The 25,666-nt window shown below is 39.5% G+C and overlaps 1 protein-coding gene across 2 annotated transcripts in view; it reads left to right on the forward strand.

Annotated features, from left to right (window-relative positions):
• Positions 1-25,666, forward strand: part of pcxb (pyruvate carboxylase b) — a 223,082-nt gene that overhangs the window by 96,545 nt on the left and 100,871 nt on the right. For both annotated transcript variants that reach the window (XM_028428835.1, XM_028428837.1), the window contains one exon: positions 10,494-10,676. In XM_028428835.1, the coding sequence (XP_028284636.1) occupies positions 10,494-10,676 (183 nt within the window). The remainder of the gene's footprint in view (positions 1-10,493; positions 10,677-25,666) is intronic.

The following is a 25,666-nucleotide window of genomic DNA, read 5'->3' on the forward strand; positions in this document are numbered from 1 at the left end:
AGAAGTGTTTGGGGCCGTCACATTGAGGAAGATGAAGATAGGCAGTGACTTTGCAGCAGTGATCAAAGTTGAAAGGAGGTTTGAACTTTTGGGGGCACAAAAGGAGGGAGTGAGAAGTCTATACATGCCAGAGCAGTGGCTGAAGTCCTGCTGAAGGGAAAGAAGGGCCATGTGAAGGAAGCACATCAACGGAATATCCAAATAACTTTGCCTCTGACGTGACTTGTGGGTGAATGTTTGTGCATCTCCACAATATGCTACCAGCAGAACACTTCAGAACATAATCCAATATAATATTATAATAAAGTGCAAATGTACAGTTAGCACATGAAAGTTGTTGTAAACAGGTTAGCTCAGTGTAATGAAGGATGTGCAGACGTCATGAGGAGGTCCTCATGGAAGGTCAACAAACCTTGTTTAAATATTAAGACCTAAATCTCACAATCTTTCCCTGTGGCGATGAAACTTTGATGAGACTTTTTCACTAGATGGGGCCTTGTCATGGTCTCTGGTTAGATTGTGTAGATGTCAGTCAGTTTCTTCTGAACCATATAGACCCAGTCATTTGGAACACAAATGATTGTTGTCCTGCTAGGAGGATTTGTTTATATCCATCCATCCAGCCATATTAAGATGTCTTGTATAACCAAGCAGTGGTGTGAATCTCCTTCTGAATCACCCTGCACAGCTACTGTAGCAGTTCATCCAAATCTGTGCTCTCTTGTACGTCAGATACGTGTGTGCGTTTGCATGTGTGTCCACCCAATCTTACCTCCAAAGCCCCAAACAGCTTGTATTGCCGTCACAGACATCTGGTTGCCACTGACTCTAATGGTTGCACTGATGTTTAATACTACATGAGAGATAAGAGTGACTGAGAGTATGTGTGTGGGTGGGCAGGCAGCAGGCATCTGTGCCTGAGTATTTGCTCCTGAATGTGTGTGTTGTTGCTCAGTGTTTGCGTCTCTGCTTAGTGGGACAAAACACAGAACATTTTGGCTAACCTTTTTTTTTTTTTTTTTTTTTCTTTCTTTGAAGCAGCCGGCCATGTTTTTTTTAATAATGAAGTGGAGGGTTTAGAGAATAGTGGTGGAGGTGTGTAAAGAGGAGTCTATAAAGAAATGTGTAATGAGTGAATATGTGAAGGGAGGATGGAAGAACACAGGATCAGAGAGATTTAAGTGGGATTCAAGTGAAGGAGATGGCAGGTGAAGAGATAGCCGGTGAGAGGAGAGGAAATAAAAGGAGACGGACAGAAAGAGTAAAAATGAGAAGAGAGATGAGGAGAATATGAACAGGGAGGAAAATGAGAGTGTTCTGAGGGGGAGAAGAGTCAAGGCAGAATGGGTGATAATTGACAGAAAATTCAGAGAGTGAGAAAAATGAGAAAATGGAAGGGAGGGGAAAAATGAGAAGCAGCAGAAATCCTCTATTGCTCATTAGGGTCATTATACCCCCGTCTGGAACACACACACACACACACACAGACGCAAGCACAGACGCACGCGCACACACACACACACACACCACTTTGAAAGCATTGAAAGTAGACGCCAATTTAGTTGGGCATAAAAAAAAATGAGCCTTTTGATGAAAGCCAGCAAGGATCTGAAAGGAGGGCGGTTGCTGCAGTGTGTGTGTGTGCACGCACGCATTTGGTGTCAGAGAAGTTAATGCTTTGATATAAATATGGTTTTATTGTGAAGGACACACAGGCAAGCATATTTTGGGTTTTGGCCTGGAATTACTTTGCTAGTGGTCTGAAGTGCTTAAAGAAAGATTAGAACGATACAGAAGGAAGAATAAACACTCAGTCTGAGAAGGGAAAAAAGGCAAGAGTTTAAATGAAGTAAGAAAGAAAGGATAAATAAAGCCAGGGATACCCTGGGGAGACAGACACAGAATGGGGGGAGAGTGAGACTGAGGAAGATAATGGTTTTCGTGAGATGACAAAAAATAGAGCCTGTGTAGAGACAGGAAATGAAGGTGAAATTGAAAGGAAAGGAGGAAAATTGAAATGGAAGAAGAGGGGTGGAGAGGTTGTGTGACAGTTTGTGGATTGCTGGGCAAGCTTTAGACAAGCATATGTCTACTGAAGCCACAGATAATAAAGTCAGCAAGACTAGAAAGGTCACATAAACAATGGCAGCATTTCAATGCAGGTGTTTTATTTGAGTGTTTTGTTAGAGAGCATTTTCTGTTCCTGGAGCTTGAAAGTGCATTATGTATCAAATCTTCAGATAAGGTTGTGTTTTTTTTCCCATAAAGAAGAAACTGCAAACATTAAAAAAAAGGTTTTAGTAAAAGTTTTTAATGCTGGTCTTACGAACATAAAGACCAGTCAATCCTCTGCTAATGCAATTGGATTTACCATGGCTCTCTTCTTTCTAACTGTGGCTAATGACTCTTGGAGGCATGGATTTAATTAAAGCGAGACCAGTATGGCTTGGTGTCATTATACTGGTCACAAGGTTTTTGCCACCAGCCTGTGCAGTCATTAGATCAATAGGGGACTTCTCAATAAGGATTTAAATTAAGTCAACAGCTTGTGTGTCTGACATGTGAGGTCCCAGTAATGAAAACCAACAAACCATCCATATTAGTGGTGTCAATAGTCAATTGTCTGACCTTTTGCTGTCTTGATCTATCCAGTGCTTTGGTTGCTGAAGGACATATATGCAGGACATTTCTCTCGTTCTTCACTAAAGCTTCTGAATGGCTTACATACAGATTCTTAGGTCGACTTGCAAGAAATCCCGTTCCTATAATCGTCACAATGAATCACTTTCTGCTTCCATTTTGTGGAAAATTGTTGATGTTTTGTGCTGTACGTAGCAAAATTAATTAAAATTGTATAACCAAATCTGCTGCATTTAACTTACAGTACAGTCAGGGGGGTTTTCTTATATAGACTTTGTGCTTTTTTTAACACATATTCCTATTCACTACTCATGTTTTAATTAGATGTTTGTTCATTATGAAAGGCGAGCTTCAAGGTTGCCTCTTCAAATGCACAAATACATTAATGAAGACTGAGTTAATGTCACACTGGCTTTCCAAGCGTTTGTTGTTTAAAGTGAATAAATGAAGAAGTGAGAAGATGACAGCCTCTTACTCGTTGCCTTGACTGTTACCATTAATATCCCTCTAGTGCTGCATACAAACATGTCACACCATTTGTAACAGCATATATAATAATTCACTTCCTCTTTGTGACCTCAGATATTAGTCTAGATGCCATGATTTCTCATGACCTTTTAAAATGAAATAAAAGACACTTACCTAATTAAACACTGTGGGAGACATGCGTCTTGTAACAGGACACTGGGGAAGATTTTAATACAGCACCTTGCAGTTACATGATACAGACATGCATCCTAGTCATCTTGAGACAGCAAGACACCCAGTTATGAAGGACATAAGTAATTAAATTCAGGAGATGGCCAGATTTTTCCTGGGCTGCACATAAACTGTCATCAAATTCCTTGGGAGTCAACCCACTTACACATTTAGCCATAGAAGAAAAAAAGTAGAGAGAGATGCTTCTGAGACACTGAGTCACTAAAACTGTTGACCAAGTTGTGGAGTTTGCAACAGTTTCTGTGTCAAATGATGGAAAGAGGAATGTTTATTTATTTTTCTTTGAGTTCTTCCTGGCACGGGGTCCGTTCCTGACCCCAAAAACTCTCCTCAAGAGAAAACTGAAAACTGATACTGCTCCTATGAGGGTGCGAGGGTCATGATTTTCTAGGCCTACCCGCTGGTGACAGTGTTTTATTTTTTTCAAGTTGTATGAGCATCCATCTGTCCTGTTCTTTTGAACGCAGAAACCCTTGAGGGAATTTCTTACAAAACACATTTTTGTCCATAATTAATGAACATGATATCTAGGGACTGCCTTGAGCAAATTTCAGCAAACTTGGCAAACCATCCACTTTTGAGTCAAAGATAACTTTGGTGGTGAAGCTAAAGGTGCGAATATATGGTGGATGCTGAGAGTAGGTACTTTTTTAAAAGTTGCCATGGAAACCCTGTTGAACTACTGATTTTAAGAAGTTTAAGATGTTAAATCCTCGCTGGCAGAATGTGGTATGTATGCAGCTTCTGTGTAAGTTCTCTGATGTGCCCTCTTGTGGAACCCCACAGGGACACACTTAGCATATATGCAAAGTATTGTCACCACCATCTACCTGCACACATACCACAAAATCTGACAGAAGTGACCCTGGCGGTAAATAATGAGTTACATCACGGCACAGCTGGCATACGTAGCAAACATTTTTCTCACAACAAACATTTCTATGAGTATTTTTTGACCACTGCTTGCGAGGCATTGGGTTTTACTAACCAAAAAACTATTAATGCAAACTTTTCTCTTTCTGCCGTCACTACCTCTGACCTATAACCACTCTCCACACAGTTAGACTTCAAACATTAACATAGTGCTTATTCTTTTCTCTCAGCTCTGTGTGTTATCTTGTCGCTTTACCATCATGCTCTCTCTACATCTCTGTGTCACTGCTGCTCCATCTGCTCCTCTCCCTCTCTAATTGGTACGTGATCAGTTGGAGCTCAGATATTACTGTCACTGTTACTCTTTCTGCTTCACACACAGAGCTGGCAGGCATCCATACATTAGCTTCAAGTGCTTGTGAGCTATCTCTTGCAACTTTCTGTAAGCAAAACCTGACAAAGTAGAAAGAGCATTTATCTGGGTGGTAGCAGCAGAAGTGAGAGTTGGAGTCAGTTAGAAGGTGAAAGGTTTGTGAAGGGAAGGGGGCGTTAAATAAGGCTTGGAGGAGGAGTATATAAAGTAGGCATTCAGAGCAAAGTGGATAAAAGGAGAAATTAACTTAATAGTAAATGACACAGAGAGTCTCTTGGAGAGCTTTCAGTGTTATTACAGAAGCAAGCTAACTGTGAAGTCTGGTCCAGGGTCCACTTAAGGAGCCGGAGGATTTGGAGTATTACTGTGTTCCATCCCCTAAATGAGTTTAGAAAGTAACAGGGATCCGACTCAGTAGCTGATTTCAACCAACTAAGCCCTATAATGAAGGTTAGGTTATATCTAAGTGTTATAAATAAGCATACTGCCGAGCACTGCAACATTAACTCATTGTGTGAAGACAGTAGATCATCTGTCACCTGTATGATCCATGTATCTGATGGAGATGGAGCGTATAGGAACAAACTGGTTTTAGAGTCCTGAATGGTTATATGTCTTGTCTTTGTTCTTTAACATTTGCTTTTTGGCTTTTTATATGAATTATCTTTGATTAGTTTCACAATCTTGTTATAATAATAATGCATATAAAATGTTTGAACAGAAATGATTCCCTAAATAAATAAAGTCTGTTAAATAATCTAATAAGATTTGTCAATACAATGTTGGCCTATCTTTTGCCTTCAGTTGCCATGGTTACAGTTGTATGATTTGACTGCTATTGTAATGCACTTGTATTATTTGTGCAACTTCTAGCCTCAGAGTGTAACACTGGAAATGTAAATCCATCTGCATGAGTTTTAAACACAACACATCCTGCAGATGTCCTGGACAGCACTGTTGCCATACTAACCATTAGCATGTCCTCTTGGGAGCTTTTGCCAAATAAAGAGATATGGAACCAAAACCATGAATCGCAGGTGATGGTTTTGTGCGTCAAAGTTGTTCCTCTGTGATAAATTACAAAGCTCACAGTAGTTGGAATAAACCGTGCTTATATTTAGTCAACACAACCTTATGTCCTAATAAATGTTCTTCCTGGACTTGACTTACTACATCTGTGTAGGAACATATGCTAAGTAATCTGCTTGGTCACTTGAAATGCAAACAGGCCTCTGAAACCTGTCCAGAAGTCACTGTTGTGAGATGTCCTTTTATTTTTATTCCATAAAGACGCAATGGCTGGCTGCACAGTAGGGATTTGTATTGTACCCATGGCAGACCAACTCATGTTGAAGTATACCACAGATCTGTGCAGCAGGGAATTTTACTAATATTACTATAGGGAACCATGTAATAAGTTGGAAGTCCTGACGTGTGAAATGAGGAGATCATACTTGATTCCTGCGTACGATTAGAATTTTTTTTCTGTCATCGTGTGAGCGTGCAGGACAGCTGGAAGGCAAATCAGTGCATGTGAGTGTGTCAGTGAAACCTTTTCAGCACTTAAATAATTTGTATGCACAACTCTCCAGAGTACATAGAAAATAGAGTGATAAGACAGAGAGACAATGACATGGCCAAAGTGTGAGAGAAGAAAGTGGGGTTTTCTTGTTAGACAGCGCCCTGGGCTGAAAGAAGCTGACACCTGGACTTCAATTATTAACATGGTACTTGGCTTTTCATTCAATTCTGCCAGTACAGTGTCTCTGTGTCTTTTTTCGGCTGCTAGATATTCACTGACACCGGGGGTGAGATAAAGATACCATCTAACCTTTGTGGGATTCTTCCCAAGCCAAAATTAATACACTGTTCACACATATTCACACAAGCACAAAGGCACAGTTTTAAAGTCCCAAAACCTCATTAGCAAATAGCAGACAAAGGCAAAAATAAAATGGGAAGACCATTACACCACCCTAATGAGCAAAAAGTGGACACCAGTTTTTAGTTTATAGGGGCTAAGTGGAGGAAATTCTTTTGAATTCATCAGGTGTGAAAATAAACAAAAATCTTGGTTTAGGTTTGGTGTCCACAGTTTCTGAAAACAGCCTGAAACTATATTCTCAGTATTGTTGTTTTAGTTGTATTTCCCTGGAAAAAAAACCTTCCATCTGACTGGTTCCAATAACTCAGCCTCCACCTGTGCTAGTTTTGTGGATTCCAGTCCAACTACATATCCCATATATATGTTTGCTCAGCAAAGTGTAACCCCAAACATCTGTCTTGCTGCACGTTTGATTAGTCTCCTGACACGAGCAGGACAGGGCTGTTTAGCGTAAAAAATTGGAAACAATATTGGTCCATATTTAAGGGATCAAAATATTTCCTGTGTGGGCTTGTATGTAGTTGTTATGGCTGCCTGTATTATTGGTGTCCATTCGATTTTTAATAATAAAAAATGAATTCTCTATATGTTATTGTTTAGTTGTGTAGATTCAGCACACTAAGAGCAGTGCAGTTGTTCTTAAGTCGTACAGCAGGCGGTGAGTGTATGCGGAGGAATTGTGGTCAGGCTCTTTATTGCATTGACTGAAGATTAGATTACACCTTATTATCCTCAGGATTCTTTTCAAGTTTATGTTACATCATAAAAAACCTGTTTACACACATACCAAATGCACAAAACACTTATACAATTCATGATTATGTACTTTATAAGCCATGTCTTGTTGTTCAGCAGCTAATGGGTGCATATTGATAGTTATAAACAACACACTTCACATTACCCTTGACTTACTGTTAAGCTTACTGAATAAACATCGCTCCAATTCCACATGGGCACACAAACCGTCTGACAGTAGCAGCTCCATTTTTTTTCTTTACAGTGGTTAGTTTGTTGTTTGTACCCTGTGGTGATTTTATAGAAATTGTCTCAGTGCGAATTTTACAGAATTTGAGCTGGTAGCCCACTGATTGGCATCCAGTCAGTCGACACATCTAGTTGAAACAGGCAGCTGTGAAACCATGTAAGAGCCTGTCGCGTGGCCCAAATGATTTCAAAAACTTTACAGCAATTGCAAGCCAACAACAAAGCCGGGGATGTCAGGGAACAACATTGCCTTTGAGCTAAACAGTGGTCCTTCCTGAATGAAAGTGTTAGCCAAATGCCTTTCTGATTATGCGGTGCACTGTTGCCGCAAATGGCCTCAGTGCTCAGTCAACTTATGTTAAGACTATAGTCTGAATAAGTCAAAGAGCCGCACCAGTTTCAGTATAAGCAGTGTTTAGTGTTTACTCTCCCCTGGGGAATGTAGCAGTTTGATATCAAATTGCAACGTGCACAGAAACCCTGGGCAGCTGTCAGACAGATAGTCAGTCACTTTAACACAGCAGTCAGCGCTAACGGCAGCATTGGTTTTGTGTATATGCTTGGCCTGCAGCGATAAAAGGGTGAAAGGGAACAATTTTAAAACACAGCCTGTTCACAGTAAGGAAAGATTTAATGAGAAGAGAGGAAAAAAATAAACAGTGTAGATTTTCCCAGGGGTATTTGCACAGAGGAGAGCTGGCAACTGCCTCAAGACTACTGTGGAAGCAAAGCGCCCTAAAGCCCCATTGGCAATAACGATAAGCCATATTTGGCGAAATATGGCCCATCAAAGACACTGTCGGATGTTTTCTTCTTGTGGGCAGCAGCATAAGGGTGAATCTGAATTATTAAGGAGCTCTCAATTACAAAGTTGTTAGTGTTTCACAGCTATAGTGGAGGGGTTTATCATATATAAGAACATCTGTTACATTTCTGAACAAACATCTTCACACAATGCTGATGAAGTGTATCAGCTGCAGGTAGACCTCTGTAGTTTCATGTGGGAATATGTTAGCATGGACCAGTCATTAACTCCTCTCACACAGACAGTGACAGCATTACTCCGACCCATCAGCGGGAAACAAAAAAATGTGGGCATTTTGTCATGTTGTATGCATGTGTCGATAATGTTTGTGTAATTACTCTTGCTGCTAGAAGGAAGAGAAAAATGTTTTGCACTGTTTTTATTCTGGTCATTAAAGAAAACATTGATGTTGTTGCTTTAAAGAGAAGAAGTTTTTACCATTGTATTTGTACAGAGAAATTTTCATTCAGTTAGATTTCAGTTAGAAAAGTGGTGCTAATAGCCTTCCTGCAAAGACTGATACAAGTCAAGCAGTTGTCACAACCTGAAAAATGTGTCACTATTTGCAAGAACATGTCCTCAGACAAGCTGTTATGTGAGCACAGTCACTGAAGCTCAGCTTCATATTCAACTATATTGACACAGGGAAACCTTGATGGAATTCAGAAGCTGTTACAGTATTACAGACTTCAAATGTTAAAGCATTTGATTCGATACGCATGTCTTTCTGCCTGCGGAGTTGTATAGATTGTTGTGTAGATCTTCTGTTGTGTAGATAAAGCACTTTAGAAAGTGCTGATGACCAGCCGTGAACCTGTAAAATCAAAAGCGGGTTGAAATTGGGGATTTTGAGCCTTGCAGTGGTGTACAGCTCAGGTGTTTAGGCAGAGTGTGCACGGGCAGCAGTACTTTGACACTTTCCTCTGCTTCAGCATCTCACACTTTTATAGCTTCATGTCGGCTGTCTCATTCCAGCAAGTATTTAATCCAAATTGTAAAAAAATGCATGCATACTAATAATTGAGTATTCATCCGGATATAACTTGACGTCTCCATTGCTGTTATAATCATTTTGCTCAGATGTGGTATGTGTTCCTATTGGCTGTAGGGGGAAGCAACAAAAAGAACCAAACAAAAAAAAAACAAGATTTACATATTACAGAGTACAGAGTCTGCTGACTACACAACATAAAGCCTCATCAGGTGCAACTGATGTGGAGGAGCTGAAGAAATGAATCGGGCAAATACAGACATTGCAGCAGTATAACAGCATGCTTACCGTTAATAACACTATTTAATGTGGCAGCATAGAAACATGCTGAATTGTCAGTTTGCTCTAGTCCATGCTTTATAGAAGGAATTATTGTATTTGATCATTTTGACCCATTGGAGATATATTGGATAGCTTTGAAGATAAAGAGCATTCTAGATAAAATGTCGGGTTTTAAAGAGCAAGCGGATAATGAAAAATTATTGTTGGTCATGAATTTTGGCAACCCAGCACATCAAGATTGTCTGAAAATATTACCAGCATATCATCAGTGTGGCACAACATTGTTATAATTATAATTTCTACTCATCTTTCTCTTCCAGCCCTCAAGGGGCTCCATATGTTGTAGTATTGGACACTGCTTACTCCCCTCTTCACATCTCTTCTCCTCCCTCTCTGCTCTCTTGCCAAGTGGTTTGGAGCAGTTCAGCTTTGTCATTTCTCACTCATCTCACGCTTGTTTTCTCCCCTCTCATCGCCTTATTTTTCTTGTATATTTGATTGCCGTTGTCTTTCAAGTGCAGGTTAATTTATGTTTGCATTGTAGGCAGCTGACAGATGTGACGCTTGCATTTTGGCTTCATCTGCCATATAATTCGCTAACAGATGGAGGGTTAAAACTCTGTGCACAACTGCACTTCACTAATGTATTTCTTCAGTAGTATAGTTGACTGTTTTTTTAGGGGAAATTGAAATTATTGTTTGTGTAACTATGTGGTCATGTTAGCCACACATTTCTAAAGTAGAAAGAGGTAGAAAAAATATTTTACTACTATTGTCACTGCTTTTCCAATTTGCAGACATTTTCTTCACACTATTATGTGTTTGTATACCAGTACTGTATATATGTGGGTGTGAATGTGTGTACAATAGATACATATGGTGTGTATGTGTCATGGCAAACAAGCTAAGGACTCTTCTGTCATGTTGTCACCTCTGCTAGGTCTTCAGAAGCGGTGAGGGCATGGGTATCCGTCTGGACAGTGCCTCAGCCTTCCAGGGTGCCGTCATCTCCCCCCACTATGACTCACTGCTGGTAAAAGTCATTGCCAGTGGAAAGGACCTGCAGACAGCTGCCACCAAGATGAGCCGAGCCCTGGCAGAGTTCAGAGTGCGAGGTGTCAAGGTAGGACGTTCAGCCACGTGTGCTTAGCTGTGTACATGTGTGTCCCTGTTTCCCTGCAAGTTGATAAGGTGATGAGAACATGGGGGAACAGCTATCAGAGTTGTTTTAACATGGTGGGATTATTTGACAGGGTTGATGTACATTACTGTGGATAGCTTGACAAGAGCCCATCGCAATGTGTTGAAACTGGTCTAGATTAATAGTGTGAAGTGGTGAAAAGTGAAAGACTTTATGTACAGCAGGTCTCGGTGGAGTGGTGCCCTAGCATTCTTGGATACTTAGCATTACATCTCTATGTGACCTCTCCGGTCCATTACATGCTCTATATCGCTCTATTTCTTGTTTTTGTGACTGAAAACAGTGTCACACTGTTGGTGTCTAAAATCACATTGAGATGAATCACCGCAGTAAGACAGCAGGGTTTATATTGAGAAAGGCTTTATCAGTTGTTGGCTGACAGCAAAGTCATTGTCATCACACTGAGAAAATCAGGGTAATTAAAGCAATCTATTTGCATGGGTTGTACATGTAACATCATGTAAATGTAATCATGTGCTGACATGCATCATTTGTCTCTTACACCTCCTAAAAATTGGCTTATTCAGTGTTTAATGTCTAAACGGCTTATTTACGCCCAGCGTTAACACTGCACAGAGATTAGACATTTAATAGTGTGCATTTAGCTTTAAATATGATAATGAAGTAGGGTTCAATGTTGACTTCAGAAATGAGATAAATGTATTAATGCTCTCCAATAGTATTTCTACCTTTAATCCTCACAGTTAAAATGTACAATTTCATATCTGAAAATGTGTGATGGAGCTCACAGGACATTAAGCTGAAACATGTGTTGGACCTGTTTATGAAGCTACAACTAGAAACAGTTGTGTTAGGCAGACAAGGTCAAAGATGTGGGCTACAATATGACTAGAAGTGATGGCTACAAAGAGTCATCGCTGTGAAAAAATGAAGCAGTTTGTTTTCAAGTGATGCTAATGTAGACATAAAACAAGGTCAGCAGGTCTTTGTTGCTGCTTTTTTGGTGGTATTGCTCATAACCTCAAAGGCAAGTCTATAAATAATTTCTCATACAAATAAATCTGATGTTGTAGAGTTTAGTCAATAATTCTAAGAAAATGTATAATTTATTTAAGGTTTTAGTTGTAAATCATTTTGCCTTTTAAAACATACACAAGAGAGGCAAACGTATCTCTATGGTTTTAATTGACTAATAACCAACAAGGACAATGCATACCCCAATCCAGCTATTGTAAGCCTGAGTGCTGTTTACATCTGAATAGGAGTGCTTTTTATTTTGCTCCAGCAAGCTAATAGAGAAGCTTTTGTACCTGGATGAGAACAGCACACTCATTCAAGGAGCACATGCAAGGTCTCAAATTAAAATAGTTTGTGTTGAGAGTACTGATCGCAGACAGCCACCAACACTGCTGCTTTTGAAAAGTCCCGAGTTTACATTGACTAGTGTCTTGTGTTATATGTCCTACAAGCTTATTAGTCATGTTTTGCATATGTTTTTTTATGTATAAATCAGTTGGAGTGCGTCAAAGTTTTCTGGGTCTGGTCACCAGCAAAGCAAGAGCTGTGGAGATTTTCTTTGTTTTTCAGCAGTGGTCTTGGGAAGTTGCTTTTAGTTTTGGATTGTCACCACTAAGAAGCCAGAGTGTTGGCAAAAACTCCAAGCCCTGTTAATGCTCTGGTCTGCTCACAGAGATATAATTCCAAAGGCTGAAATCCTCATCTCTCTGCAAGGCCTTCTTTCTTTTATCCAATCCAAAAACATGGTTACAATAGGTCAGATACACTTTGTTTTCCAGATCATTCTAGGAATTTGTAGCTCCAATAATCATTATAGTTTCTTCAAGAATGTAAATACACTATAACCTTTAAAAGTTAAAATGAAATGTGCCAAAAAAGTTAGAGCAACTTTCAACAACTTGACACTTGACAACCTACTGTTCTGCTTTGTTGTGGAGAATTATGTTTGGCATTTCACTTCTGCTTATCTTGTGTTTCTGTATACAGTTTGTGTCCATGTGTGTGCATGTCTGTTGGTATCTCTGAGTGTGAGCACACATTTGTGATTGTGGACTTTAGTGCGTGTGCACAAAGAATGAGCTGTGTGTTAAGCAGTAAAATGTCACGCTTCCAGCAACAAAAAAAGACAGTGGGGGAGTGATGGACGGGGGAGCGACAGGAAGTGAGGCAGGAGAGTGAAGATAGACGAGTAAAGGAGCGTGAGGGAAAACAGCAAAAGGGCAATCAAGATGGAGATAGTGTAACATAAAACAACAACATAGGTAAGAAGGCTCACAGAGGGCAGTACACCTGTGACCACTCTTTGGCCCTACGATATTGCAACATATGTGTTGGAAAATTAAGAAAAACTTACAAAACATTGTAATTTATATAAAACTAAACTCATACAGTGATTTTAAACATCCTACAATATCTGGCTACCTGGCACCAGCTGAAAACATTTTTCCACATGCTGAAGCAAAAGCAAAACTGTGGCTGCAGTAAACTTGAAACTTGACATTTGAAGAGTGAAAGACGTCATGTATAATTCATTTTAGACTTTTAAATGCATGAGCAAGCTTGTGTGAAAGGAATCATAATATCTGCTGTAAAAAAAAAAGCTTCAACTGATGACTGGTGACAAATGGTTTCTGGCCACGTTCCTGTGAATCTTGAACTGTGTCAGAGAGGGACAGACGGATGCGTTATGTAGAGATGGAGACAGATGAGTGGAAGTTAGCCAGCAGGAAGAGATGACGAGACACAGGCCGCATGAGGACCTGTCAGAAAGCTGAACCTTTTACCTCTTGGCACTAACTGCCCCAGTATCCTGCCCAGTTTGATGGAGACCTCAACAGATTGTGATGGTGTGTGAGTTTGTGATTATGTGTGTGAGTGACACTGTTCAGTTTGTTTCTTTCAAAGCCACTTTTGGACACTAGGGGCTTTGCTTCCGGCAGTATGGTTTCATTACTCATCATCTTTACACCTCATCTGCAGGATTGAGATAGTCTGAGGTGGCCTCAGGTTGCAACCCCCTGTGTGTGAGTGCGGATGGGTTTCCATCCAGGGTGGCTCTTTGAAGAATCTTGTAATGCTTCGCTTCATTATAGCCTTCCAGATCACAGGCTACTTCACATCTGAAGATTCTCTCATCCTTGTACTTCTGTCACCTTCCTTTTGATATGAGTGAAATCTTTTAATTTTTACAGTTTCATACACAGCACTGTTATACTTGATTTGCATCCTGTCTTGCTGGGTCACAGCGGCTTTTACCAGAGTCATTGTCCTGTCACACTGCTCCCACTGAGCTCCATCTCCTACTGTCCTTTTTCGTCTTATTGTTTACTTCTCTGCATCTTTATTTCGCCGCTTCTTTCACAATTGTGTGTCACAGTCATTTTTCAAATTGAAATTCGTACATACAACACTTCTTCCTTTTAAAGAACATGAAGTACAATCAAAAGTGAACCAATGCTACATTCAGGACTGTAGAGGCTGTAGTCTGCAGTCACTTTTTATTCACTTTTTTGTGACAGCTAATATTTGCATGAATGTTTACAGTGTTACAAAGCACAAACACTCTTCTTTCTCTTCCTCAAACATTTGACCTTGTTCTGCCTACATGAGCAAAGTAGTCCTATAGTGTATTTCATGTTTTCTTTTTCATAAGCCTACTGTTGAATGGGCATGAAGATTGCAACTGCCCGTACTTTTATGAATGATAAAAGATAAAACACTGCAAAAGCATGTAAGTTACATTTTAATGCAACATTCATAACATTAAAAGTAAAACACATGCATTACTGTCTGATTGGTTGTTATAGTGCCATGTGCCCCTCAAATAAAAAGCAATTCATACATTAATGATGCACAGTACATCTTACTGACTCTATGTTGTAACTGATGCGCCATACCATTTTGGCACATTTGCTCTCACATGCTCCGGGTGTTCATGCACAGTGTAAGTCTTGAAAACTGTTACACAGAACAGTGGAGAAAAAATGCATTATTGTTTCAGCTTGTAATTTTGTCACACCCTGATCTAATATCATTCTGGTCACATGAAGATCAGTGTTAACACAGTAAGAGGATGAACCCTTCTTCCTTCTGATCTGAAGTTAGCCTGCTATGACTTGTGCATCCTTTTTAGAGGCAGTGACAGGCCAGAAGCACTGATCCAGGATCATTCAGCCAACATTTACAAAGAGTATGGGAGAGGCAGGAAATCCATCTCATCTCTGACTTATCAGTTGGAGGAATAAGAGGTTTAGACACACTCTGACAGCGCATGCACACTCTTTTTGTCACACACAGTCAGGTACACTCACTCATGTGAAATGCTACACTAATATATGTCTCTGGGGGCCAGGTTATCTTCCTCATTTCACACCTCTAAAGACCCTCTTGCACGGTGCTTAATCACATAAACAGTTTTGTAATTATCAGTGTGTGTGTGTGTCGGTGTGTGGTATGATGTGCATGTTTGTGTATTACGTGCAAAACCTGGAAAAGACAGATTTCAGGAAATTGAATAAAAGCTCAGAAACACTCAAGTCAAATTATTGAAACAATGCAGAAATGAACACAGAACCTGAGGAATTGTTACAAAATTGTAAAGGCAAAAACAGCCCGAGGGAAAAGAACACAGAAAAAAAGATACAGTACTAGTTTGATAGAAAAAAAAAACGCTTGAAGAATAGAAAGGACAGGAAGAGGAGCAGAAAAATGACAGCTTTGTTTACCAGTTTTGTGATGCTAACATAAAGTGACTCTGCCCCTTAACAACTCCAAGTAGACCAGAACAGTCTGACATAAATTGCCTAAAATTAAGGACTAAAAGACATTAAATGTTCAAATGTGCACTGGAGACAGGTTTATGCACTGGATGACTAATCTTAATTTAACACAAAATACAGAACAATAACTTTCACTGTCAGATGTAATGAGAAGCTCCCTGTTCCTTGACAATCAGTGACTTGTTTTTCGTCTTTTAGCAAAAACAGGCAAAATCTAGTTGTATTTGTTTCTTAAACAGCATTGTAGACAATTGTAGACTCAGACTGACCTTGAAAGCTGAGGTCAGGTACTTTTCCTTATTTTTTGCCATTTATTTTCAGTAGTTCAGTAACATGTAGAGAAACATACAGCAAATGGTAATTTGTTAAACATTAATTTAAGTGCACTCTGATTAGTATCCGTTATGTAAATAAAGGATACTTGTCAAAAGACACACAACACACATCGTGAAGCCAACATCATCACTAAAACCCAGTTTAATGCACCCGTCCAGGTAAAAAAGCAGACACAGAGTCAACATTAGATAAGATGTCAGGTGGATAAGAGTTGAGAAAATGGCAGATAGCTTTGAACATAAAACACTGCTTAGCACCAGGCTGTTCACTTCAACACATTCAGAATCCACAAACAACCACTCACACAAAACAGCTTTTATAGAGACAACAATATCAGGACTACTTACCAAAGAGAGCTGCCACTCCAGCTTAAGTCTTTCACCATGAAAAACACTTAACATGAAGATGGAAATACATACACAATGTGTAAAATTTCACAGCATTATACATGGGTGTCATGATGAAATTAAATATACATTCACTGACTATTTTCAGATTCTCTGCTGGCAATATTTTTTCCTCACTCGTTATTGTACAGTGTCAATGTATTTTCAATGCATGGCATATATATATATATATATATATATATATATATATATATAGGCAGTGAGCAAGTGAAGGAGGAGGAAGTGGAGAAGAGATCATCTTTATCCTTGGCTTGTTGGTTCTTTTCACTCCCTGCTCTCCTTTTATTTCCTCATCACCTGACATCCTGTTTTTTTTTGTGCTATCCTAAAATGTGTAACGAAAACACGTCTGTACTTTCACTCCCCTAGACGACTGTGGGAATATTAATTTTTGATCAGAGTGAGAGCAGAAAATACAAAAAGGAAGGAATGGGTGAGGGGAAGGTGATGATCTTGCTTAGGGTGTGAAATTTGATCAGCTGGGCAGAGTAATGAACTTTTCTAGGAGACTGTGTCCAAGGTGTGGGTCAACTTCAGTTCACTTCCTTTCAAGCAATGAGTGTGTGGGTGTGTGTGCAGTTTGTTTGACTGAAACAACAATAACTATAAACGTCTCTGTGTAGCTGCAGATGATGTAGGCGGAGAATGAACCATAACTCTGGCTTCTGAATTACTTTCCAATGCTGCAACTTCATTTGCTGGTGAAGTAGTCATGGCTGAGGAAGAATGAATTCAAAAGTGTAGGCAGCACGTACAAATAAAAACCAAGGAGAAACCAATTAAAGGCTTAGGTTGAGAGTGAAAAGCTGAGCTTCCCGTCTGCAGCACATGTAGAAAGCACAATCAACATGTGGACACACATTAGTAGTTGTAGTCGGTAATCTTTCCTGAAATGTAGCCTTGAAGCTTGAAGCTAAAACTGATTGATGTGTTCATAAATGAATTGTGGTTTGTGACAATAACCTCGGGTACAGTCAGAAGAACAACAACAAAACAAATCGGTTACTTTACATTCAGAATGTTTATGGTGCATTATGTTAGCACACAGTGACGTTGTGATGAGTAAAACCTCCATAGATTATTTGTTGAGCAGCCAATGTGTGTGGCTTTAGGGGTTTATGTGCAAGTGATGTGCATACAAATACACACAGGAGTGAGGTGTAGTGGGAGCTTTTAATTAGGGTTTGGTACACACTGATTAATTGACCTGTTTCAATGCTTTTGCACGTACACACACACACACACTGGAAGGTTTCATAACTTAATAATCTCATATACACCTCCAAAAACACAGTCTGCGCACACAAATACTCTGATATAAAGGTTAAATGGCCAAAAAATAATAAATTTCATGTAACAATCAGGTTCTTTCAGAGTAGGAACCATCATTTTGGTGTCAAAGGTCACAAAAAGAGCTCATCTGTCAAATTATTTGATCTTTAACTAATTCTCATTGCGCTTTATTTCCTTTAGATCTCTGCTTTTTTTTAAGCTTTTTATAGAAATCAAACTCAACTTTCTCAGTTGTTGAAAAACACTTCCAGCCTCGGCCCTTCATGCAGCTTGTTAACGATGTAGCTCACAGTGTGAACACAAGGTTTCTTCGTTGCAGCAGAATCAGGTGTGTTAGCCCTGCATCTGTCTTGCAGTCCTTTTCCCAGGGGGCTCTGCTCTTTTCTCAGACATTCTCGTCTAATTGAATAGGCATAATGGAACAGGGAACTCGATTTCTCTCGACCGGTTAGGTGCATGACTGTGCTATCCCTAGCACACAAACAAAGAGAATGCAATGTTTTCCATGTAGTTCATCTTAAGGGCAGCTTTAAATGCTGCAGTAGTTTGTTATTCACAATAAAATGTGATGATTACACCTGTCGTTTCAGCTGTCCTGAAAATGCATGGAAACCTTGAGGGCAAAGCTGATTCATAAGAGCTGCCAATTCTTTTCATTAAAAACTTTATTTATTTACTTTATTTATTTGTTTTAAATGGCAAAAATAGTAGAGTTAGAGGCTTTTTTTTACACTAAAGATGCCTCCAACCTCTTTAAGAGCGGTGCTGGTTGTACGACAGCCTGGTTTGCTTGTTCCTGCTGCAACATCTGGCAGCCCAGTAGCTTTGACAGTTTTTTTCCCAGACTGAGCCTGAGGTATACCTGCTCACACTACACTCTCCCTAATATAAAATTCCATTACAAGCCTGCGCTCTCTCAGCGTTTGACTGAAAGTGTCTGTTTTTCTCGTAAGGCTAAATGATGGTTGCCTTGCTAACTGTTATGTACAGTGCATCAGTACATTCTATAATATCATCTCTCGTCTTAAGCACCACGCATAGTTTCACCACACAATTACCGCTTCTACCAAATTACAGTCAGGATACTTGTATAAGCATGTATGCACACATCTTGGTGGAATTACAGGGCAGGTCTGCCTACAATTGCATGTTACACAAAAAAAATAATACATGTGGTGTCTCTTGATTGTAATTTTTGAGCCAAAGTACCATGTAATGTTCTTGTTGTCCGTAAAACCAGCCGGCCTTTAACAGCCCTCCAGTTGAGACATTTACGAAAGGCCTTGTTGAGGCTCTACAGAGCCAGCAGGCTGGCAGAGGTGACATGTTTACTGCTGTTTTGGACAAAGCCTTTCAGTGTGGCATTTCATCACAAAGTACACTTGGAGTAGATCAATATAGTAGGAAAGAGCAAAAGATAAAGCAACAAGGGAAGAAGTCTCTGGTAGTGGGCATTAAGGTAACATTATTCAACGAGCATATAACCTGGACTAACAAAATATTGATATTTGCTGCTTTTCTAAAAGCACTATGCTGCTAAATATGTAAAGTTTGATTTAAATATGACACCGTAGAAAAGGTCATGAGTTTGCAGTTTCCAGACGTTTTCCTCCAGGGAGTGTGAATATACTTGGCAAATGTCATGGAAATTTTTAAAAGACATGTTCTCACGAGGTTGAGAGACTAATTTCAACATTTTATTTATACTTTTAAGCAGCTTTACATTGCCTAAGGTAGATAAATGTATAACCCTGGCATGTTTGCAGTCGAGTCTTCTGACACTTCCTGTCCCTAAGGCATGGAGCATAAGAGTCCCTTCTTTGTAGATTGATGTCTTGGACCTCCAGAAAGTGGTCCAATGAATGAAAGGAATGTTATTACTGAGCCCCTTCTTCATCATCAGATAAATATGGCAGGTGTTAGAATAGGTCACATCCATAACTCTGTCACCCTTATATACAAGAAAAGTAATGAAGACAAAAAAGTGAAAATTGCAGTAGTAGACCACAGATTTGCTTGGTTTCATGTTACCTGCTGTGCAAATGGGCTGTTTCAAGTAAAGGAAATGAGTACCAAGTCTGCATTTCACACAGCAGTGCCTTGATCAAAGAACGTTTTTGCTGTAAAGTTAGCATGTTCCTCTGAGGCTTCAGGAGGCGGTGTTATGGTAAAGTAAAAGTGACACTCTAGCACATAGGATTATTTACAATTAGGAACTTTCTGGGGCTTTACACATAGGAAGCCTGTGGGCTGCAATGAATCAGCACAAAAAACACAAATAGTGGAATGACTTTGCCACTGGTCAGAAAGGCAGAGTCATTCCCCATCCTGTGTTATAAGCTGAAAACCCATTCCCTCAAGAAGTATCTCAAATCACCTTCTCTGCACTGAATCACATTCCCTCTGCACGTCTTCTGACTCTGCTAACTATAATTTGCTCCTAACTTTTTTAAAAAAACAGTCTCCCTTCTACCTCCCTTTTTAAAAGCCTTTATTCCTGCAATGTTAGTGAATTCGGTACTGAGGCTTAGTCTACCAGCACCTCCACTCTAAGTGGCTCTGGATAAGAACATCAGGTAAATGCCTAAAACATGAAATGGAAAATGTTTTCCGAAAAAATGCTCTGAGGTATCACGTTTTTTCACAGGCGCTGTCAAGGAGCTGTCTGTCAAAGAACTGATATCACCCTTTCAAAGCTTTTTGCCCATCTGTCAACAGGCTGTAAAAAAATAATTTAATGGACTGATATGATCTAATTAAGTCACAGTGATTCTGATAGCAATAATCTGCTTGAAGTTACTAAGTGCTGTTTGTAGTTTTGGCTGTATTTTCTGATATGTGGCAGCTTGGAAAACAGGGAGGGATCTGTTATCTGTTATTATATACTGTACATCTGTTTAAAGACAACAACACAGCTGCATAACTATAGGTTGAGAAACGGCACAATGAAAAAAAGTGTTCAAGATGGAGGACTACAAGGGAACGAGGGCTGTAAAAAAGATTGAAAGTTCTGCAGGAGAGGAAGGGATGAAGGAAAAGGATAAATTACTTTAGGAGAGAGCCTTGTGTTTTGGCTGCATTAATGACTGATTGAGAAGAAAAGTCTCATTTCTATTTCTAATGAGTTTAATTATGGCTTGCCCTTAGCCAGGTGTTTGGATCAGCTAATGTCTAGATTCATTAATTGTCAATTAAAACAAAATCAGGTGCCTGCTCCCAATCTGAGCCACCTCTCACTACAAACAATAAACACTAGAATATATATATATATATATATATATATATATGGTGTTGTTTTGATGACAGTACATTAAAAGTAAGATAATCATGGATGGTAAAGTTCTGATGGGGAAAAAAGATATGCTCATCTGAGGGAGAAATGGCATTTTCTTATCTGTGTTTTTCCTGTGATGAGATTGGCAGATTTCATTTTTTAATGTGGCTCCTGCTATTGAAAAAAAAAATCAGAGTGAGGGAGTGGCTGAGCAAAAGAGAGGATGCATAAATGGTGTTCAGATCAATAGAAAAGTGAGAGATGATTGTTACGAGAATACTTTAGTTATTCTCGGAAATATAAGTCATAAGGTGTGTGAGTCCATGTTGTGTCTGCCTGTGTGCAAAACTGTGTGTGTGTATGTTGTTCTTTGTGAGAGAATAAGGAGATTGGACTCGTTTTAAATAGATGATAAGTTTAAGCTTAATGCTCAGAGTTTCTGCTGAGAAAACACTTTCAGCTCAGGAGAGCAATAAGAAAGATAGTGGGGGGTGACGACAACAATGAGGCCAGGGACAGGAGCTGAGCGTTAACTGCTGTCTGTGCTTTGCTTCATCTGCATTGATTCTTTCTCATCTGCCTTTAGTTTCCTCTCCTCTTCTCCTTACTTTATTTTTAATCTTCTCTTTGTAAACAACCTTCATGAATATTGGATTTATTGCATGGCTGCTGCCCTAGCTTGGCGTAAATAACAGTGAACCCCCAAAATGTCCTGTTGCACTTGGCTAGAGCCTGTTTTTTTGTGTTTTTTTCGCGTGGTTAGGTGTAGATGTGATAATGAACTTGGGAAATTAAATGAATGATACTGGTGACAGATCCCTTAAATTTGCTGTGTATGCAGGTGCCAGACAGTAGAAAATCTGGCCACATTAATGGTATATTATTGATTTATCGACTGTATAGAGTATAGAGAGATTGTAGCATTGTTCAGTGGCTTAACTGTAGTTATATTTCCATGCTAAGTTCATGTACTTGTACACTGTAATGGTTAACAATGGAAAGCTGCAAGTAGGTATGAAGCACACACCCAGAACAGCCAGTGCAGTCTGTGAAGTGTTAGAGGAGGCAGAATGTCATTGTTAAAGGTCCTCAGTGCAACTTTTTCTCTTCTGTTGGTTCCATTGGGACTCTTTAAGAGAAAATTATGTTCAGTCAGGACTTTTTAAGACTATAGTAAGTGTCACAGCATAGTGACTGTGTAATGAAACTGGTCAAGCGGTAATATTTGTGTTGTGTCCGGCCAAGTGTTGGTGGCTGTTGGAGTTTATTCCAGTACCACAGTCTTGAATGTTTGTGTGCAGATAAAGGGCTTTGCAATTAAACTGTAACCCCGCTGTTCTTCTCTTTTGTTTTCTCATTTTATTGTCCTGTCACTCACAGCTTATTCACGCCAGCATTTTCAGGTATTATTTGTGCTGCTTTTTTTATATATTGGCTTTCTGAATTCTGTTTTATCAGCCTCAGCATTATTGTGGGTGTTGATTACGCTGATTATTTTTTTTTTAATCCACAAATGAGGATTGCATCCATTGATGTCTGGGTGTTCAAGTTTATGTGTGGGAGACGAGGGGAGTTGGTTTCTGACCTTTTGTGTGTGACTCATAATGTTTATATATTGCACATATTTGCAGATTGATTATGTATCTGTTTGCATGTGCACAGCTCTCTGAATGCTTACATACTTATGCAACACGGCCATTTCTGAAGAGTCTCTGTGTGTAAGGTTCATTATGTGTAGTTAGACTCAATGATACCAGTGTTCCAATCCTGCTGCAGCTAACCCTGAGCACACTGAAGGGAAAGAGTCATAGGCTTTGTGAGCATTTGCAAGCGCTGCTGAGGTTTTGAAGGTGAAGTGTATGTGGAATTTGTTGCAGTTCTTTGAAGTGTGAAAGACCCTGCAGATGTTTAATGACCCAGAGTTCAGTGCAGTTTGTGCATTGCACTATTAATTATGGAATTACCAGCAGTCAAGCAGCAGGCGGGTTGAATCTTGCTGTTTTACTTTCAGCAAAAGCTGACAAATGCCTATATTCAGAGCAAACAGTGGGCTTAATCTTAACGTTATTTATTTGCTGTTTGTTTACATTACAGTTAGAATGTTTCACACACACCGTCTGTTTCAAATGTTGATTCTTTAAGACTGTAAAAATCCAGTCTTTTAGTGAAATTAGTAAAAGCCCTTTTGAGAAGTGGTGATCCCTCTAAAAGTGTGAGCATCTTTTCCAGGAGCTGACACATTGTTTGTCTGAGAGAGCTGTTAGCCACTCCACAGGGTATTGAAAGGTGTGACATCGGTTTTCAGTTACTAGATAAATATTTAATTATTCATATTTTGTACAGACGGGTGCACACAATAGGACAATGATTAAACCTCACCTTTTACTGAACTTTGCACAGATTTTACAGACTAATCAGGTATTGTTGATGAAAGTGACTGACCTGAACCCTTGGTGCTTTAAATTCTGTTGGCTGTATGTCCACTGCAACGCAATGTCATGATTCATTCATTATGAGCAAATTGTAACTGGAGGCTAGTTTTTCTTAAACCCAAATTCACTGATGTGAAAAAGTCCTGGAAAATCTTTTGAGTGTGCTCATATGACCTAATCTTTGTTTTTTTTTATTTGAAGACCTTTTAGCTGCAGCTTTAAACATTTGTTTTCCTCTCAGTCTCTGTCCTTCTGTCATGTGTTTCTATAATGATCACAAGAGACCCCCACTGTTTTCATCATCTAAAGAGCAAACTGTACATATTCCCCCTCACATAGAGAGCAGCTCAGATGATGTTCTCTGAGCAACTGCTATAAGCAGTGCAGAGCAGTGTGCCAAGGTTTGATATCTCTGTATGCAGTTAAAGTCAGAATTTTTCATGGAAATAATACATTTTCTGCAGTATCTTTGCACTGGTGCTGGCAAGCTACGGGATATTGTTAAAGCTTCACTGTTCCCCTTGTAGTCTCAATTCTGCGGCTGTTTGACAGCACTTTGATCCCAAACAACCACAAGCTAAGCCGTGGCTTAAGATGCACCAAATGACAAAATGCAGCCCACATAGCTGCTGATATAGCCCTCACCTCCAGAGACATGAATGGCAGCCTATTGTGTCACTAAAATCTCTTTTCACATTATTTTTCTTTTGAAGCATGCTGATTTTTAAATATGGATTTGCTTCTTTTAAAAGGCTTATCCTATAAATTTACAAAGTTATTGGTAAATGCCGGCTAGTTTGTTTTCTGGTGTACAATGTAGAAGTCTTAAATTAGTCCCATCCAGCGGAATTTATTCTTTTATTTACTTTATTCTTGTTTTACTTTGCCTAAAGAAAAATGTGTGAGTGCTGTTCTGTCAGAGTAATGAACAGTGTATTATTATATATAAACTGACAATTCTCTTTAGAACTTTCCAGCTATATAGAAACTGTTTCTGTTCAATTTCTGTTCCATTTCTTATGGGGGAGATACATACCCACTAGCAGTATAATTTCAATAGTTTGAATATCCTTCAGCATTTGGCCTTCAGGCATTGGTAGATAAGGAGCAGGGTTAAAATGCTTACTGGTTGGTGCTGGCTTCTGTAAAGCTTCATAGACAATTTCTTAGCAGTTAGCCTGAATTATAGCTTAGCTGATATTCCCGATTGCTCTAAAGCAGTGTTTCATAAGTGGAGGGCTCCAGACCAAAATGTCATATGTGACTGTAGTTTTTGATCAGGAATAACTGAGCACTTCATTCCAGGTGACTGAAAAACAATTTTTATTGACATCTTTGTCTTTGTTGCTATGCTACCATTCCCACACAATATTCTTATATTCCAGTATTTTTGGTGCCTAGAAAACTGCTTGAAAGCCTAAAAAGATGACACCCCACTGAATCTGTCTCGCTTAATCTGCCACTGGCTCTCACAAAACATGTATATTCGCCAAGATCTCCGACTGTCAGCCTCTCGGAAGAGAAACCGCAACACATCTAGATGAGAAAAGCTACACGACTTTGCTGCCTCCTTCTGATCATGAGGCTGAAGGGAGCCTTTGGGGATGATGAGACGTAGGAGTAGGTGGTAGCATCACCACACAGGGGGGAAAAAGACAGAATAGGGAAGTGAAAATGATGAAAATAGAGCTGAAAGCTCTGCTTTTTATTCCTTGTTCCTGGGAAAAGGTGAAGGAGAGATGGGCAGTTGGTGGGATGTTGAGAGAGAGGTAATGATGAGCAGTAGGTGGTTAGGTAAGGGAGGAAAAAGACAGAATCGCATCCACAAATGTTAGGGAAAAAATGGAGCATGCCAAAATGAAAGATGGAGGAAGATCTCTGACTGATGCAGAAGAGTAAGGGTTAACAGAGGAGAGATGGCAGCAAAGCAGAGAAGGACGTCAATGATGTGATGTGCTACTCTAGCTGAAAACAGAAGACACAGGTTAAACGAAAGAGTTGACAGAGGTGGAAGAACTGAAGGAAGGGAGTGAGCGGACGGAACTGCAGCAATCAGGACCACAGAGAGAGAGTACTGAGAGAGAGAAAATGGGACAAGGATTGGATAAATGGCTGAGACAGGTTGAAAGTAGTGAGTGACCAAGAAAGGCTGAGGCATCTGAGAATGAGGAGAGCAGCAGAAGGATCCAAAGTGATGGGAGTCTACCTGACATTAAAATACAAGGAATGTTTGACAGAGATTCAGGAAGTCCCTCTCATACATCCATTGTGGTGCCATTAATTTTTGAGCTGGCTGAGTGCAGACTGCAATAATGATCTTGTATTTTAAAGCTTTGTTCTGTGCTCTTTAAATGTAACACCTATATATGTAGTTTGTTCAGGCATCTCTATAACCTCTTTGTCTCATCATCTC

The sequence above is a fragment of the Parambassis ranga genome, chromosome 18, assembly GCF_900634625.1.
Source record: "Parambassis ranga chromosome 18, fParRan2.1, whole genome shotgun sequence".
Taxonomy (NCBI): domain Eukaryota; kingdom Metazoa; phylum Chordata; class Actinopteri; family Ambassidae; genus Parambassis; species Parambassis ranga.